At 49.5% G+C, this 14,043-nt stretch overlaps 1 protein-coding gene across 1 annotated transcript in view; it reads left to right on the plus strand.

Annotated features, from left to right (window-relative positions):
* Htra1 (HtrA serine peptidase 1) overlaps positions 1–14,043 on the plus strand; it is a 44,943-nt gene that overhangs the window by 24,606 nt on the left and 6,294 nt on the right. The window contains exon 4 of the mRNA XM_021653205.2: positions 13,737–13,931. Within this exon, the coding sequence (XP_021508880.1) occupies positions 13,737–13,931 (195 nt within the window). The remainder of the gene's footprint in view (positions 1–13,736; positions 13,932–14,043) is intronic.

The following is a 14,043-nucleotide window of genomic DNA, read 5'->3' on the forward strand; positions in this document are numbered from 1 at the left end:
GTAGGATTCTGGGTCCTTCCATCCCTTTTAAAACAGCATCAGGCAGCCTTTAGGAAACCTCCCACACCCGGCCTATCCCTTACCTTCTCAGAGGCTGGGTGGCGAGGCGGTGGCTGGTGGCTGTGGTAGATGTTACAGGCTCTGCCCATGTAGGTGACTTTAGTGAGGTCACAGTTGCGTGCTATTTCTGCTAAGTTACTGTGGAATTTCTCTCAGCAGTTCATCTTTCTAAATGTGTTTATTGGTACCAAGGCGGTTGGGCCAGGCCCTGCTGCCTTCCTGTCTAACCACTCTAGTGTACAGGGTTGCTGGCTTATTCCCGTTTTATAAAAGAAGGAAGAAGGCTCAGTGACCGCACCTGTGCCTTATCACCCCCAGCCTTCTCGGAGCCAGGCTGCAGATTCCAGATACCCAACTCCATAGTTATTACCGTAAGGACAGAGCCTGGCCTTCGCGTGGGATGGAGTAGCTCAACTTTAAATAGCCCACAGAAAGGTTGGCACATCCCCATTTAGGAGTGCTGCTGGGAAGGTGTCTGGAATGTGGTGGTAGTACCGGAAGGAGGTTGGTCAGAATAGCACAGCCAGTGGCCACATGTAGGACCTTGGGACTCGCTGAGTTTATGAAAGGCAGACAGCACTGGGGGCCTCCTGGCCATCTGCAGGCAGGGCTCTCGCCTGTGCGGTGTGTGAGGTGTCTCCTCAAGTAATTTCATGTTTGGAATGCATGGGCCCATGCCATGTGACTGCTTCCAGCCCAGGGATATTCTTTTCTGATTTTGAGCCAATGTGGAGACAGGAGCCTCATGTCACCTCTGGCATGTCCAGGCAAAACGTCAAAGCTCTCAACAGAGATGCTGTGTGAAGGGTTTCAGGCAAACCCTGGGAGTCTAGCTCTCTAGCCAGAAGCCTGCTGTTTGACCTGTGCTGCCCCCCTCCCCAAGGATGTCTGGAAATGTAAAATTGAACTCATGTAGCTTTTGAAAATGGAATTGGAAATGAGAGGCTATTGCATTGCAGACACCTGCCCACATGAAAGCCTGATTTCAGCTGACTAACCTGCCCCCTCCCCTTTTCTGTTTGTCCCTGTTCTGATGAAAGTTAATTTGTGGGGAGAGTCTGGCTCGTGACAAAGCTTGATTTGGAAGGAACTGGCCACCCAGGTGAATTGCCTTCCTGCAGAATTTATCCCTTAGCCTGTGATGTGATCAAGGTGTGGTGGGATGTGGATGAGAGAGGGACTTGCCTAGTATTTCCTCATTTTAGGGGCAACAACAAAGGAACAGGTCAGGGAAGGTCAGAGAAGACCGACTAGGATTGTGGTTGTGGTGCTGCATACTTCTAGTCCCAGCATTTGAGGGAAGGAGGATGTGAAGTCAGGAAGATCTGGAGTTTAAGGACAGCCTCTCCTCAACATCAAGTTCAAGGTCAGCCTTGGCTTCAGGCAGGGAAATCATCCTCAAGGGCACTTTGTCATGTGAGACTATGATTGGGCCTCTCCAGAGCCATATGAGAACAGCCCAATGTGGTAGTGTGGGACCACAACCACATCCGCAAGCGCAGTGACTAATTCAGGCAATGGTCGTTTGGGCTCAGATTTTCATCAGCATCATGAGTTTGCTTGAAGGGTTGTCTGTGACTCACACTGAAATTGCCCTATTTGAATATGTCTTTCATGAAATGGAAGGTGCAGTGGACATCTGATGTCATTGTCCTCTTGATATATATCTCCCCACATACCTTCACCCCACCCCACCCCAGAGTTGGGGTGGATCTTTACCTCCACCACTGGACAGCCTGGTTGGTGCTTCAGTCCTTCAAGGCCCAAGTAGGGTGAGCTTAAATGCTGCCCCTTAAAACTGCAAACTGTTGATGGCTGCTGCTCACAGAAAGGTCACAGTGTGTAGGCCATTGCTGCTACAGAGTGGGCCCTTCCCAGGCTCCTCTGCTTCCTCCTGCTCACTCCCTCCTCACATCTCTAAGGGCTTGAAGTTGCTTGGCTTGCAGTTGGCTACAGAGGTTTCTGGGCTTGTGACCAAAAGACTCTTTTGTTTCTCTCTGCTGAGCAGACACTCTTGGGCCTTCACTCTGCTTGCTGCGTTTTGAGACCCTAAAGAACTTAGTGGGAAAGGCTCACATGAGGCGGCCCACTGTGAAGGAGAGAGGGTGACCCTGGGGGTCTTCCCTCTGGTCTCATGGGACGCTCCTGTCCCAGAGCTGACACTGAGGGTCCTCAGTGGGATCAGTGCTGGTCTGGAGGTAGGGGGGTGGGGATCACACATGTAAACATTTTTAATGGAAAGCAGCTTTGAGGGCAAACTAGTTCAGCTTGGAGAACAAACTACTTCCAAATGTGTTTTTATACTAGCCACTGGCCCTGTATGTGGAATATTTTTAACTCTAACCCAAAGGCAGTTTTTTTTTTCTTTTTCTTTTTTTTTTTTTCTTTTTCCTGAGCCAATTAAGAAAAAGAATAGAGCCGTGAGAGATGGAGGGAAATGTAAAACTCACACCTATCAGGTGCCTTTAGTCTGGAGCAGGGGCGTGGGAGAAATGAGGGGAAGTGTTAAGACAGAAGGGAAGTTTTGTCACCCAGCTGTTTTTCCAGCTGTACCTATCCCTTCAGATGCTGTCCCACCCGTTCTATGTAAACCCTCCTTCAGAGCAGCCGTTCTCAGCCTGTGGGTCGAAACCCCTTGGGGAGTCACATACCAGACATTTCCATCAGGATTCATAACAGTAGCAAAAGTTACAGTCATGAAGTAGCAACAGAATTTTGTGGTTGGAGGTCATTACAACATGAGGAACTGTGTTGAAGGGAAGGTTGAGGACCACTGTTTCAGAGTGTCCTGAAGCCTTTCCTGGGACCACTGACTTGATCTGGAGTCCCTTCCCTTCATCCTCCTCCTCCTCAACATCTCTGCACAGCTCCCTGGGGCTTAGAGCATCCCCGCCTCTGGCTGTCCCTCACCCTCCGACATGCAGATCACATCCTGCCTTAGCCTCAGGGGATGTCCCTTGCCTGACTCACTGCAGAAAGTAATTCTTTACATCTGAGTCCCCTCAACCTCCCCCCACCAAGACTCAAGACTCCATACATTCTGTATTTGCTCTCCTTCCTCATTTAAATAGAAATCTGTCGCTATTTATAGTTGTTTAATTTTCCATCATTTTTTGGGTGTGTATGTTTTAGTAGGTTGCTCAGAACAGCCTCAAGCTGCTAGGCTCAGTGATCTTCCTTTTTCAGCTTCCCAAATACCTAGTATTTCAGGCATGTGACCCTGTCCCTAGCTTCACTTGATTTTGACTTGTCTCTCCCTGTCTCTCTGCATCTCTCTCCCTGTCTCTGTCTGTCTGTCTTTCTCTCTGCGTGTGTTTAGGTCACAACTGCTCTCAGTCTTATTCTTGGAGGCTTGGTCTCTTGCCAAACCTGGAAGCTTATTGATTTGGTTAGATTGGTGGATCAGCAAGCTCCAAGGATCCTCTTAGCTTTACCTCCCCCGGTGCTGGGATCACAGGTGTGTGCTTCTGTGCCCAGCTGTTTTTGTGGGTTCAGAGGATCAAACTCAGGGGTCATGCTTGCACAGCAAGCACTTTACTGACGGAGCCATCTTCCCAGCCCTTCATTTGTTTTCAGACTCAACATTGCTCTGCTTGTGCATGAAGGACATGTTTCATTTGGCCTTCAGGTCAGGTCATGGGTGTTGGACCAGCCGTGCTGGCTAGCCTTATGTCAAGCTGACACAGCTAGAGTTGTCTGGAAGGAGGAAATCTTAATTAAGAAAAATGTCTCCATAATATCCAGCTGTAAGGCATTATCTTAATTAGTTACTGATGGAGGAGGGACCAGCCTATTGTGGGTGGGGTCGTCTTTTCAGGCTGATGTGGTAGCCTGGGGTTCTATAAGAAAGCAGGCTGAGCAGGCCACAAGGAGCAAGCCAGTGAGCAGTGTCTCTCCATGGGCTCTGCATCAGCTCCCGCTTCCAGGTTCCTGTCCTGGCTTCCTTCGATGATGAACAGTGATGTGCGGGTGTAAGCAAAATAAACTTTTTTTTCTCCCCTACTTGCCTTTTTGCTCATGGTATAGACCACAGCTTTGCTAATGGAGACAAAAGCATCTGCTTAGAGATTAGCCAGGCCCACAGCTCCCTAGTGTGATGGATGAAGAGAGACAACATGGCTAGTACCTGGCTCTTCTGAACCAGTTTCAGATAAGAGGACTGTGCAGCCCGCTGACTGCGCACTCTTGCCACCCACTTCTGGCTGGCTTTGGTCAGATATAGCCTGAGCCAGGGCTACACTCAGCCTGTGGTCTTGGAACCTCAAGAGTGTTGATGAGGCAGTAAGACTTCCTGTGGGTTCTTTTCCCTGACGCCAACCACCAGGTAAATATTTGGATACAGCCTTTATCCAGGCTTGAGGTGGTTTTCTTCCTCCCCTCAGGCCTACAACGGTGCCTGGCCTCCTTTGGCCCACCAGTCCCACAGACCTGTTTGAAGTGGCTGAGTCATAGCCTCTGGGTACTGTTGGTTTTTTTTTTTTTTTTTTTTTTACCGAGGGTCCTCTTACTGCTGAGCCTGCTGACAGGATCTGAATGCTGACGCTTTATCATGGAGTTCAGAGCAGGGTCACTTGGGGGAAGAAGGGGGTGTGTTGACTGGGGCTTTCATATCAATGATTTGGCCCAATATGTAGAGTTGGCCTCTGGTTGTCTGAGAGAGGAAGGCCCAGGTGGCTGCTCGGGATGAGGCAGGAGCCAGGGAGGCGGGGTGGCTTGGAGCTGGGTGTGACTCATGCCGGTTCTCCTCAGACAACCTGACTGTCTGAGAATGCTCACTGAGCTCCTGGTCTCCTTGAAAAGCAAATCAGATAACCAAAAGCCTGTGCGTCTCTGAATGTTGTCCCTCTTCCTGAGCCTGGAGTAGGCACACACTGCCCCAAACCTTCCTATCTGGCTTTTGTGTGTGTCCATTTTGGATGCTTCTCTGTGCTTCCTGCTGCTGTTCTTTGTGTGGTTGTCTTTCCCAGATCTAGGAGGGCTTCTGCTGCAGTTGTCAGAGATGCTGCAGATCCTGTTGACAAAGCTCCTATTACCGGATTGATTTTTACCTTCTTTCGTGGGGATATGTGCATGAATATTTTATGAGGAAAGAAGTACAGACAGGGACGTGGAAGGTGGCTTTTATCCTGCAATGACAGTCCTCTGTCAGAAGTGAATGGCGGCATGGCTCCCAATTGTACTTCATTTTGGCATGTGAAAATATTTCACTTTCCCAAACTCAGAACTGGAGCCCTGTGTGTTCTCTGGCCCTGTTTCAAGAACTTCGTTGATGGTGGAGGAAATTCTTTGGCTCCATTTTTCTCTTAATATGGCAGTGCCTTTTTTTGCTTTGGCACTCTTTGCAGGGAATTAGAGGGAGAATATTGTGGTTCAGGCAAAGCAAGTCTCAGGTCACTGGGAATGTTTCCTGTCCTTCTCTTCTAGGGGAGACGTACTGGGGTCTGTTGCACTGTTGTGAGCATGTTTGTGTTAGAGTCTACATTGGCTATCTGCAGCATCTAGTCAATGTCTGACCCCTATCTGTTTTTGTAAGTAAAGTTTTATCAGAACACAGCCATAAGCCGGGAGCGTTGGCACACGCCTGTGATCCCAGCGCTCAGGGAGGCAGAGGCAGGTGGGTCTCTGTGAGTTCAAGGCCAGCCTGGTCTACAGAGTGAGTCTAGGACAGCCAAGGCTACACAGAGAAATCCTGTCTCAAAACAAAAACAAAAACAAAAACAAAAACAAAAAAACCCAAACAAAACCCAGAACATAGCCACGCCTGTTCATTTGTCTAGTCGGTGGCTGCTTTCATTCTGTACCAAAGGAGTTCCATACTTGGCCTGGAGACCATATGGTAAGGGAAGCTAGACATATTTGCTTTCCAGTGCTCCGCAGTGAGACTTTGCCAACACTGGTGACAGAATCCTTATTCTGAGAGAGCAGGAAGTGTCTGGGAAGAACATGCACCAAGCTAACTGAAACACCAAGGGACCAAAGAAATACAGTGAGGCTGACTCCATTTGTCTTTCTTTCGGGCGTTTGCCTCTGTGAAAATGAAGCTTTGGTTTTGCCAGACTGAGCAGAGAGAGAGGTGTTAGTCTATCCATTTCTCTGTGGTGCTGGTGAATAGGAATTGGCTAGAATTACAAGCTACTTTATGTTACTATCCGGCTTTAGGCTCTTTGGGGGATCCCCTTTCATTGGCTGGTGTCATTTGTCACAGTGAACACCATGTTGGCCAGATGCTGTTAGGTCTGCGTATGCAGCAATCACGGGCACAAGCTGTGGAGCTCAAGATTAGTGTGGGAGACAAAGGGAAGAGTCTGCTGGAGGCTGAAAGGCTTCCGTGTATGGTGTAGATGGGGGAGCTTATCTGCAGAAGGAATGGTGCAGGTGAGATGGGAAACCTTGAGCTAGCTGTGGGACAGGTGGGAGATGATGGGCAAAGCTTAATTCTCCTTTTCTGCCCAGCCTGGAGGATTTGCATCATGGACCATGTGCAAACAGGCATTTTCCAGTAAGTTTTTGATAACTTCTAGAACACAAGGCCAGCTGTTATCTTTTTGTATTGTCTGTTTCTTACTGGCTTGGTTAGTTGGGTTTCCTGCTCTTCTTCTGGGAATATCCAAGGCCGTTCTATGTAGTCAATTTCCTGAAAGGCTCAAAATGAAAAGAGTTCTTAATTATTTGGACATAGGACACAGTTTCCCCTAACTGGTTTTTGAATCTCCCAGAAATCTTTGTATGGTAAGGGAGAGTTAAGACATTGTGGTGGATTGAGGACTGATTGTTCTAATAAAAACACTAATTGACAAGACACTTGTGAAACATGACACTGAAATCTTACAGCAGGAACACTTTATAAATAATGGCAAACCACGGCATTTCGGGTCAGTCACCATGGCCGAAATGCTAGGCCTTAGCTAATATGACTGTTGCCCACCCCCTCCACGTCCTTTCTAAGAGCCTAACGGATCTTCTAAAGGTTGTTCGTTGATTTTTTTTTTCCTAAATGTTTATTGAGCATCTGCCATGACTGGACACAGAAGCAGCAGCCATGCCGAGGTCGGTGGTCAAAGGGGTTGATGTATCGGGAAGACTTGACCAACATCCTGTTTCTTCTCCTGTGGATATTTAAAATAGCAAACATTTCTTCATGTATGTCACAGGAGACTAAATATTAGGGTGGTAAACGGCGAGGAGGAAGGAGCTTGCACTTCATTGTTTATATTCTTTCTCTTCCTTTGCACCCTGCATTCTCTTTCTCCTCCTGCCTCTCTCCATCACTCTCTTTTTTCATCTCCCTTCCAACCAACTTCTCGTCTGTCCTACATCCTTAGACACCAGTAACATGTCAGATGGGAAAGTGGATGCTGGTGACACAGTGACACAGTCCCCTGAGCCTGGATACATTGGTCGTCCCAGTACCCATGTAAGCCATCCCTCCGGTCCTGACCTCTCAGCTCCTTGATCTCATCCCTCCATTCAGCACAGCCGCCCTTGACTCTGTCAAGGTTATGCCCTTGACCTGGCCGTCATTCAGAGCCTTTTTTTTTTTTTTTAAGTCTAAATTCAAAGCACCTCATTCTTAGTCCACTTGGCAGATGACTGTGCATTTATAAGCCCTGGGCTCAGAAAGGTCCTACGCTCTGAGGCCTCTGTCCCGATTTGATCTTTGAATTTGTGTCTTGTCCTAGACACACATTCAAAGGGACAATGGGACAATGGTGAATGCTCAGTGGGCTTGGAGCCTTGGCCAAGGTGATGCTTTTTCCTCCTTCCTTCTCAGGATAGCTCCTGGACTTCCCAGTACCTTGCTACAGAGACCTCTGACCCTGCCTCCTGTCTTCTTTGTGTAGTGTTTGTAACTATATCCCATGCCCGGAAGGTGTCTGGAAGAGGCGTGGGCATTGGATTACTGTCACGGATTTGGGGCAGGGAATTATACAGGGCTTGTAGTGACAGACTAATGGTATGTCCTCTGGTCACCGGGCAAAGCAAGCTTCTACTCTGATCCAGGTACCCAACATATCCCAGCACACAGGTGGTAATGCCAAAGCCCTTGAAGTCCTCCATAATCCATGGGTTGGGCCTTGGGAAGAAGAGATGCCAGGCTTTACTTCTCTACCCCAGTTGGTTCAGCATACAAGCTGGGTGGCAGAGGGCTGGGTTGTGGGGCCAGTTGGGTTGTCTGCACGTGCCAAGAGTTTCTTTGTTCTTCAAGGACCAAAGCAAATGCAAATCATCCTTTGAACAAGGGGCCATGTTTTATTTCACATTTCCCTACAGGTGCAGTACCTGGTCCTCAGCAAGGCTTTGGTCTGCCTGGTCCATGGTCTGTGGTTCCACTACCCTTGCTGGTCACGTGCGGTGTTTCTCCTCACCCAGGCTGAACACTCTCCCCTCTCCTTTAGGCAGGTTCTTAGATTCTATCACCCCCGTTCCCCAAGCCCCATCTGCTTTCCTCTTTCTGGGGTTGGTTGTATAGTTCCCTCCACTGCATGGTTTTGAAGAAAACGAAAGGTTGACATAACTATTTCCAGAAGGCATGTTGAATCACTCAGTTGAGTTGCAGCCAGTGGCTGCAACATTAGCCTTTGAAGAAAACTTCAGCCAATGTGAGGCCCAGCCTGAAAGCCCCGTCCCTAAACAGGAGTGTGCCGGGCAGCTGGCAGACACAGTGAACTGCAGACTCAGCAACAAAAATATTTTTGCAACTGAGGAACCTGTTGTACTTCTCAAAGGAGAGAAAGAAATGACTGACTTGGCTTATTAAGTTAAAAAAAAAATTGGCAACTTTCCTTTCATTTTGACTTCATTGGTTTGTTTTTATTGCTCTTCTCTTTAAGCTTCAGGGAATGAGGTGAGTGCCTGGGCTCAGCAGCTGAGCTAGTGAAGGGACCTGGCTTTTTGCTGACCTTTCTGGAGGATGGCTGGTTCAATTCCAGAAATCTCTCCTCGTGTTGCTTTGGAAGTCTTGAGGCCTCATTGGGAGTTGTATGCAATTTAAGTCCCCCATTACCTTTCTGACTTTACTCATCTAACTACTGCTAATGGAATTTTCAGCAACAGCCACATCTGGAAAGAGCCTTAATCAGCACAACTGACGAGACTCAACTCCCTTATTGTTGGAGGAGGTAAAAGTAAGATCCAGAGAAATCAAGCAAGTAACAGACTGAGTTAATATTGGACCCAGGGCCAGAGAGGTGGCTCAGTGGGCAAAGGTGCTTGTGTAAGCCTGATGAGCTGAGTGATTCCAGAGCCCACGTAAAGGTGGAAGGAGAGAACTGACTCCACCACATTGTCCTCTGACCAACATATATGTGGTGTGACACATAATAATATTAATAATAATAAATTAAAAATTTTTAAAAATACCTAGCCCTCCAAAAAAGCACTCAGCCCAAACCCCACTTCTCCTGTGAGCATGGGACACAGCGGAAACAGGTGTGTGTGTGAGCATGTCTTGCTAATCTTTTCTCTGGCACCAGCTTGTTTGATGTTGGTGCTGGAGCCCAAATGGTTTGAATGAAAAAGGCTTTCGTAGGCTCATAGGGAGTGCCGCTATCAGAGATGTGGAGTAGGTGTGGCCTTGTTGGAGGAAGTGTGTCACAGGGAGTGGGCCTTGAGGTTTCAGAGGCTCCAGTCAAGCCCAGTGTCACTCTCTCTTCCCCGCCTGCGGCCAGTGGATTAAGAAGAAGAACTCTCAGCTACCTCTGCGGCACCATTTGTGCCTCCATGCCGCCATGCCCCCCCCCCAGGATGATAATGGACGAAATCATTGAACTGTAAGCCTTTGTAAGAGTTGCCATGGTCACGGCGTCTCTTCACAGCAATGGAAACCCTAACTCAGACACACCTTGTTGCAGATATATCTCTTGCTTCTGCATATAATTATCCAGGCTAACTGGTCCATGAGCTGCTGCCTCTATCTCCTGTTTCTGTCTACCATCTCAAGTAGGAGTGCTGGGATTACAGATGCGTGGCACCACAGGTGGCTTTTTATGAGGCTTCCTGGCTGAGCCATCTCTTTCCCTAGTCACTCTTAACTTTGAGGATACCTTTCAGCATCAGGCGGTGCCCTGATTATACGTCTCCCTCCTTCATAGCCATCTTCTGTGCTGACCTCTCGGGCTGTTTTTTCTCTCCAGCCTGGTGAGAACTCACTATGTAACATCCCTCAACCTAGGAGGACTTGAGCTTTGGCCTAGGGCAAGCTGCTGGCCCTCTTGGTCAAGGCTGAGGGCTCCTTGGCTTTATGATATGGAGCCTCAGAGCTGTTTTTCCATCTCATGACTGTAGTATGCCCATAACTTGAATTTTCATGTCTCCCCAACAGGAACTGTGGGTCCCTTCCTTCCTCTCTGCTTTTGCGATTATCAGAATGGATGCTTGTCCTGTTTACTTCTTAGGGGAGCTTTGAGTTGCGAGATGGGGTGGGGGGGAATGTGGGAAGTGGCTGTTGGGAGAAGAGTTGGTCTCTTGGATGGCCTGTGGCTGGTGCTGCTTCAAAGGGAGCCCCAGACAGAATGTCTGCAGCCAGGAGCCTGGAGACAGCTTTGATGTGGGCACATGAAGCAGCCTGCGGACAGAGCAGGGACCCTGAAGTGTGGCAGGACGCCTGTAGGTCAAGGCTGCAGCACGGCTGTACCTTCCAGCCATGTATATATATTTCATCTCCTCTGTCCCCCCAAGAGTGTGGCTGTCTAGACAGGGATAGAATTAAAAGCTCAATTACGGAGCAGGAATTTGGCCAGTGAAGGCATACCTACGGAGCAGACAGGCCTGGGTGAGGATTGTGGCTGAGAAAGAGCCCCATTTGGACCTGAATAAGGCTAATGAGCCTAAGGCTCACAGCCAGCCAGCACCTGCAGGGAGCAAGGGCCAAAAGGGCCCCTGAAGGCAGCTTGACCTCATGGAGCTATAAATCTGGCCTGGCCGCCATCTTGGCACCACCTTACTCTCCTTTGCAGGGATTTCTGCCTATAACTGAATTATAATTCCTACCTTATGGGGATGGAGGCCCGAGGCTGGTTTTCCAGCCTCACCAGGCTTCGAATGGCAGAGAGAAGCTCCTCCATCTTGAGCCTTAGTTTCCATATCTGTAAAATGGTATGAAGGGGTGTTGTACCCCCAGCTCATCAGGGTGCCCCGAAACACTTTGCCACCTGGCTGGGAAAGGTTTGTTCCTTTCATATAAATTGAGGACTTAGACTGTGACATCCCTCTCCTTACCCTGTCATTACACATCTGCTTGTTTAGCTTTTGTGTTCATAATCACCCTTCATGATTTGCAACAGGTGTTTAAGAAGGCAAGATCATTGGCACTGCCTACCTGGGCAGGTGGACAGGGTGGTCACATGGGCATCTCTATGGCTTCTCATCGTTGGTTTCCCCTTGTCCAAATCCATGATTACTTTGGTGACAGTGGGTGAGACCATTGTTCTTGGAGCACTTGCATGCCCTTCCAGTGCTCTAACTGTAGAGGCCTGTATCTCCTGCCATGTAGAGGGCCCTGCCATTTGTCTGCACAGCTACCCCCAAAACATTTGCTTCTTTCCCAGCATCCTCTGGGCCTGAGCTCCGGCTTAGGACAGAAGCTCTAGACAGGGTTGTCATTAGGTCCCTGTTGTCTAAGGGCCCTGAGACTTAAAGCCTGCATCTGGCTTTGCTCCTAGCAAGCAGAGGCGGTGGCTGGGGAGTAGTACCAGCCAAATGCTGATAAAGATCCTCCCACAGTGGATCTTACCTCAGACTTGAGGTAGTCCCCACTGTGTAACTGGGCCCACTATTCCAAGTCTAAGCTTGACTCTCTCTGTGTAGCTCTGCTTTCTCGGATATCCAGGCTGACGCGCTGCAGGCTCTGGCCAGTCCTCTTGCCTGCCCTTCATGGTTATCTGTGAAGCTTCAAAGACAGGACTTACAGCCAGCCTCAGGCCCCCAAGGAATGGTACTGTCCTGGTGGGCCTCCTCCAGTGTGGCCGAGCACATAGCAGCAGCCAGACTCTGCCCCACCCTGCCGTGATTGCTGAGGTCATTTTTGGCAGAGCTTGCTGGCGGGGACTGTTGGCGTCCACCCAGGGTAAACACATCGCGCTGAGTTTGCTACGTGCCATTGGATGCTGAGTGGGTCTGTGCAGGGAATGCCATAGGCTCTGGCCTCAGGTGACCTTAAAGTGAAAGGGTCATAGCCTGTGTCTGGGAAGGTGACATGCACTGGCTAGTCACAGCACAGTTGCTGGAATCCTTCGTTGAGTTTTCAGGGATTTGAAAGCTAGTGAATAGCTGACGCTTGGCTGATAAGCCAGCTAAGCAGGCTGTTTCCAGAGAGCCATTCAGGCTCCTAGTTCTCTGGTTTCTTACAAGAGACCAGTGATATTGGTGGACCGTCTTAGTCCCGTTTCTCAGATGTAGGCTCATGCAGAATTTCGGTGGCAGCCTGGCCCCAGCCTGTGCCAAAGATGGCTGGTGCTCTGTGGGGCTGTGGGGGTTCTCAGGCTCCTGGCTGGTGAGAGTTTGCACTCTGTCTTCCTACATGAGTTTTCTTAGCCAGTATCGGCCTTACTGGCTGTGTGTGTGTGTGTGTGTGTGTGTGTGTGTGTGTGTATAGATGTCATGGTTCTGTGGGGTAGATGAGTTCAGTTCTATCTCAAGTCACCCAGGTCCTGGAGCCTCCCTTGTCTCCTAAACAATTGCCTCAGCTAATCAGTGGCTCAGTTCTCTTTTCAGAGGGGATAGGAGATGCTAAAGTCACTGGTCTCTACCTATCCTACCTCCACCCACACAAGAGCCTTTTTTTTTTTAGCTTATTGTTTATCAAGGTGAATGAATTTAAAGAGTTTCTCTTGGCAGGTAGCCAGGACTAGCTCTTTATTGGACTCCATGAGCAATGCATACGGAACTCAGGATTGCTGGGCTATGTGGGAGGAAGAAAGCAGAGCCTGGGGGCCGTGCTAGTGAAGGAAGGCAGCTTCCAGCCACATTCCCCAGCCCATCAACCTTCCCTGCCTTCAGAGGGTTCTATTTTGTTATGAGGAGTTACTGGCTCTTGACTCTGCCCAGTATCTAGAGGGCATGGGAGATGGGACTTCTTCAGCTGTATCCTCAGCCTGCCTAAGCTGGGAGCAGGGGTAGTGATAGGGGCCTTCCCAGGGCGGGCAGGAGAGACAGTCCACCACCTGGGTCCTGGGCTGGGTGCTGCCAGCTCCTCTGCTCATCTTTGTGCCTCACCACCACTGGGTGCACCAGGGAGTCAGTGTGAGTCCCTGCCCTCAGGGTTCCCCACATCTCAGGCCTCAGGAAGGCTATGCATGTAGGAAAGTAGACCCGAGGTTCCTCTCTCCCCCTGAGGTGCATGGGCTCAGGATGCCTTGTCTGGGCCTTTAATCTCTAAGTCTTAAACCTAGGTCATCTCCCCTTGTCATCTGTCCAGCTGCACAGATAGTTCCAAGATGTGAGTGAGGCCTAGAAATGGTCTGTCACCTTTTCCCATTTTCCTTGACACAGGTGTTTTCTGTTTCATTGACTTGCTAATGACCTGTGGTATATGGATTATGGCAGGGGCTTGGCCCTCAGAAGAGGAGTGTCTGCCCCAAGCTCAGGCCCTAAATACCAGGACTCCTCTGGGTCCCCTGTATTTGCATGCTCCAACTTGCTAAGCTGCAGTGCACCAGCGCCGGCCTTTGTGCTTACAGGGAAAGCTGCCAGTCTTGCTGCTGGGCCGCTCCTCGGAGCTTCGACCAGGAGAGTTTGTGGTCGCCATCGGAAGCCCCTTTTCCCTTCAAAACACAGTCACCACTGGGATCGTCAGTACCACCCAGCGAGGCGGCAAAGAGCTGGGGCTCCGGAACTCCGATATGGACTACATTCAGACAGATGCCATCATCAACGTGAGCCTTCCGCTCCCTCCACCTACTGGGGTGGGGACAAGGTCTTGCTAGAGGAAGCTGGCTTGCAGTCTGCATGAATTCCCGGAACTAGAAAAAAACCGTGTGGAGAGTA

Source organism: Meriones unguiculatus, chromosome 1 (assembly GCF_030254825.1).
Source record: "Meriones unguiculatus strain TT.TT164.6M chromosome 1, Bangor_MerUng_6.1, whole genome shotgun sequence".
Lineage (NCBI taxonomy): Eukaryota > Metazoa > Chordata > Mammalia > Rodentia > Muridae > Meriones > Meriones unguiculatus.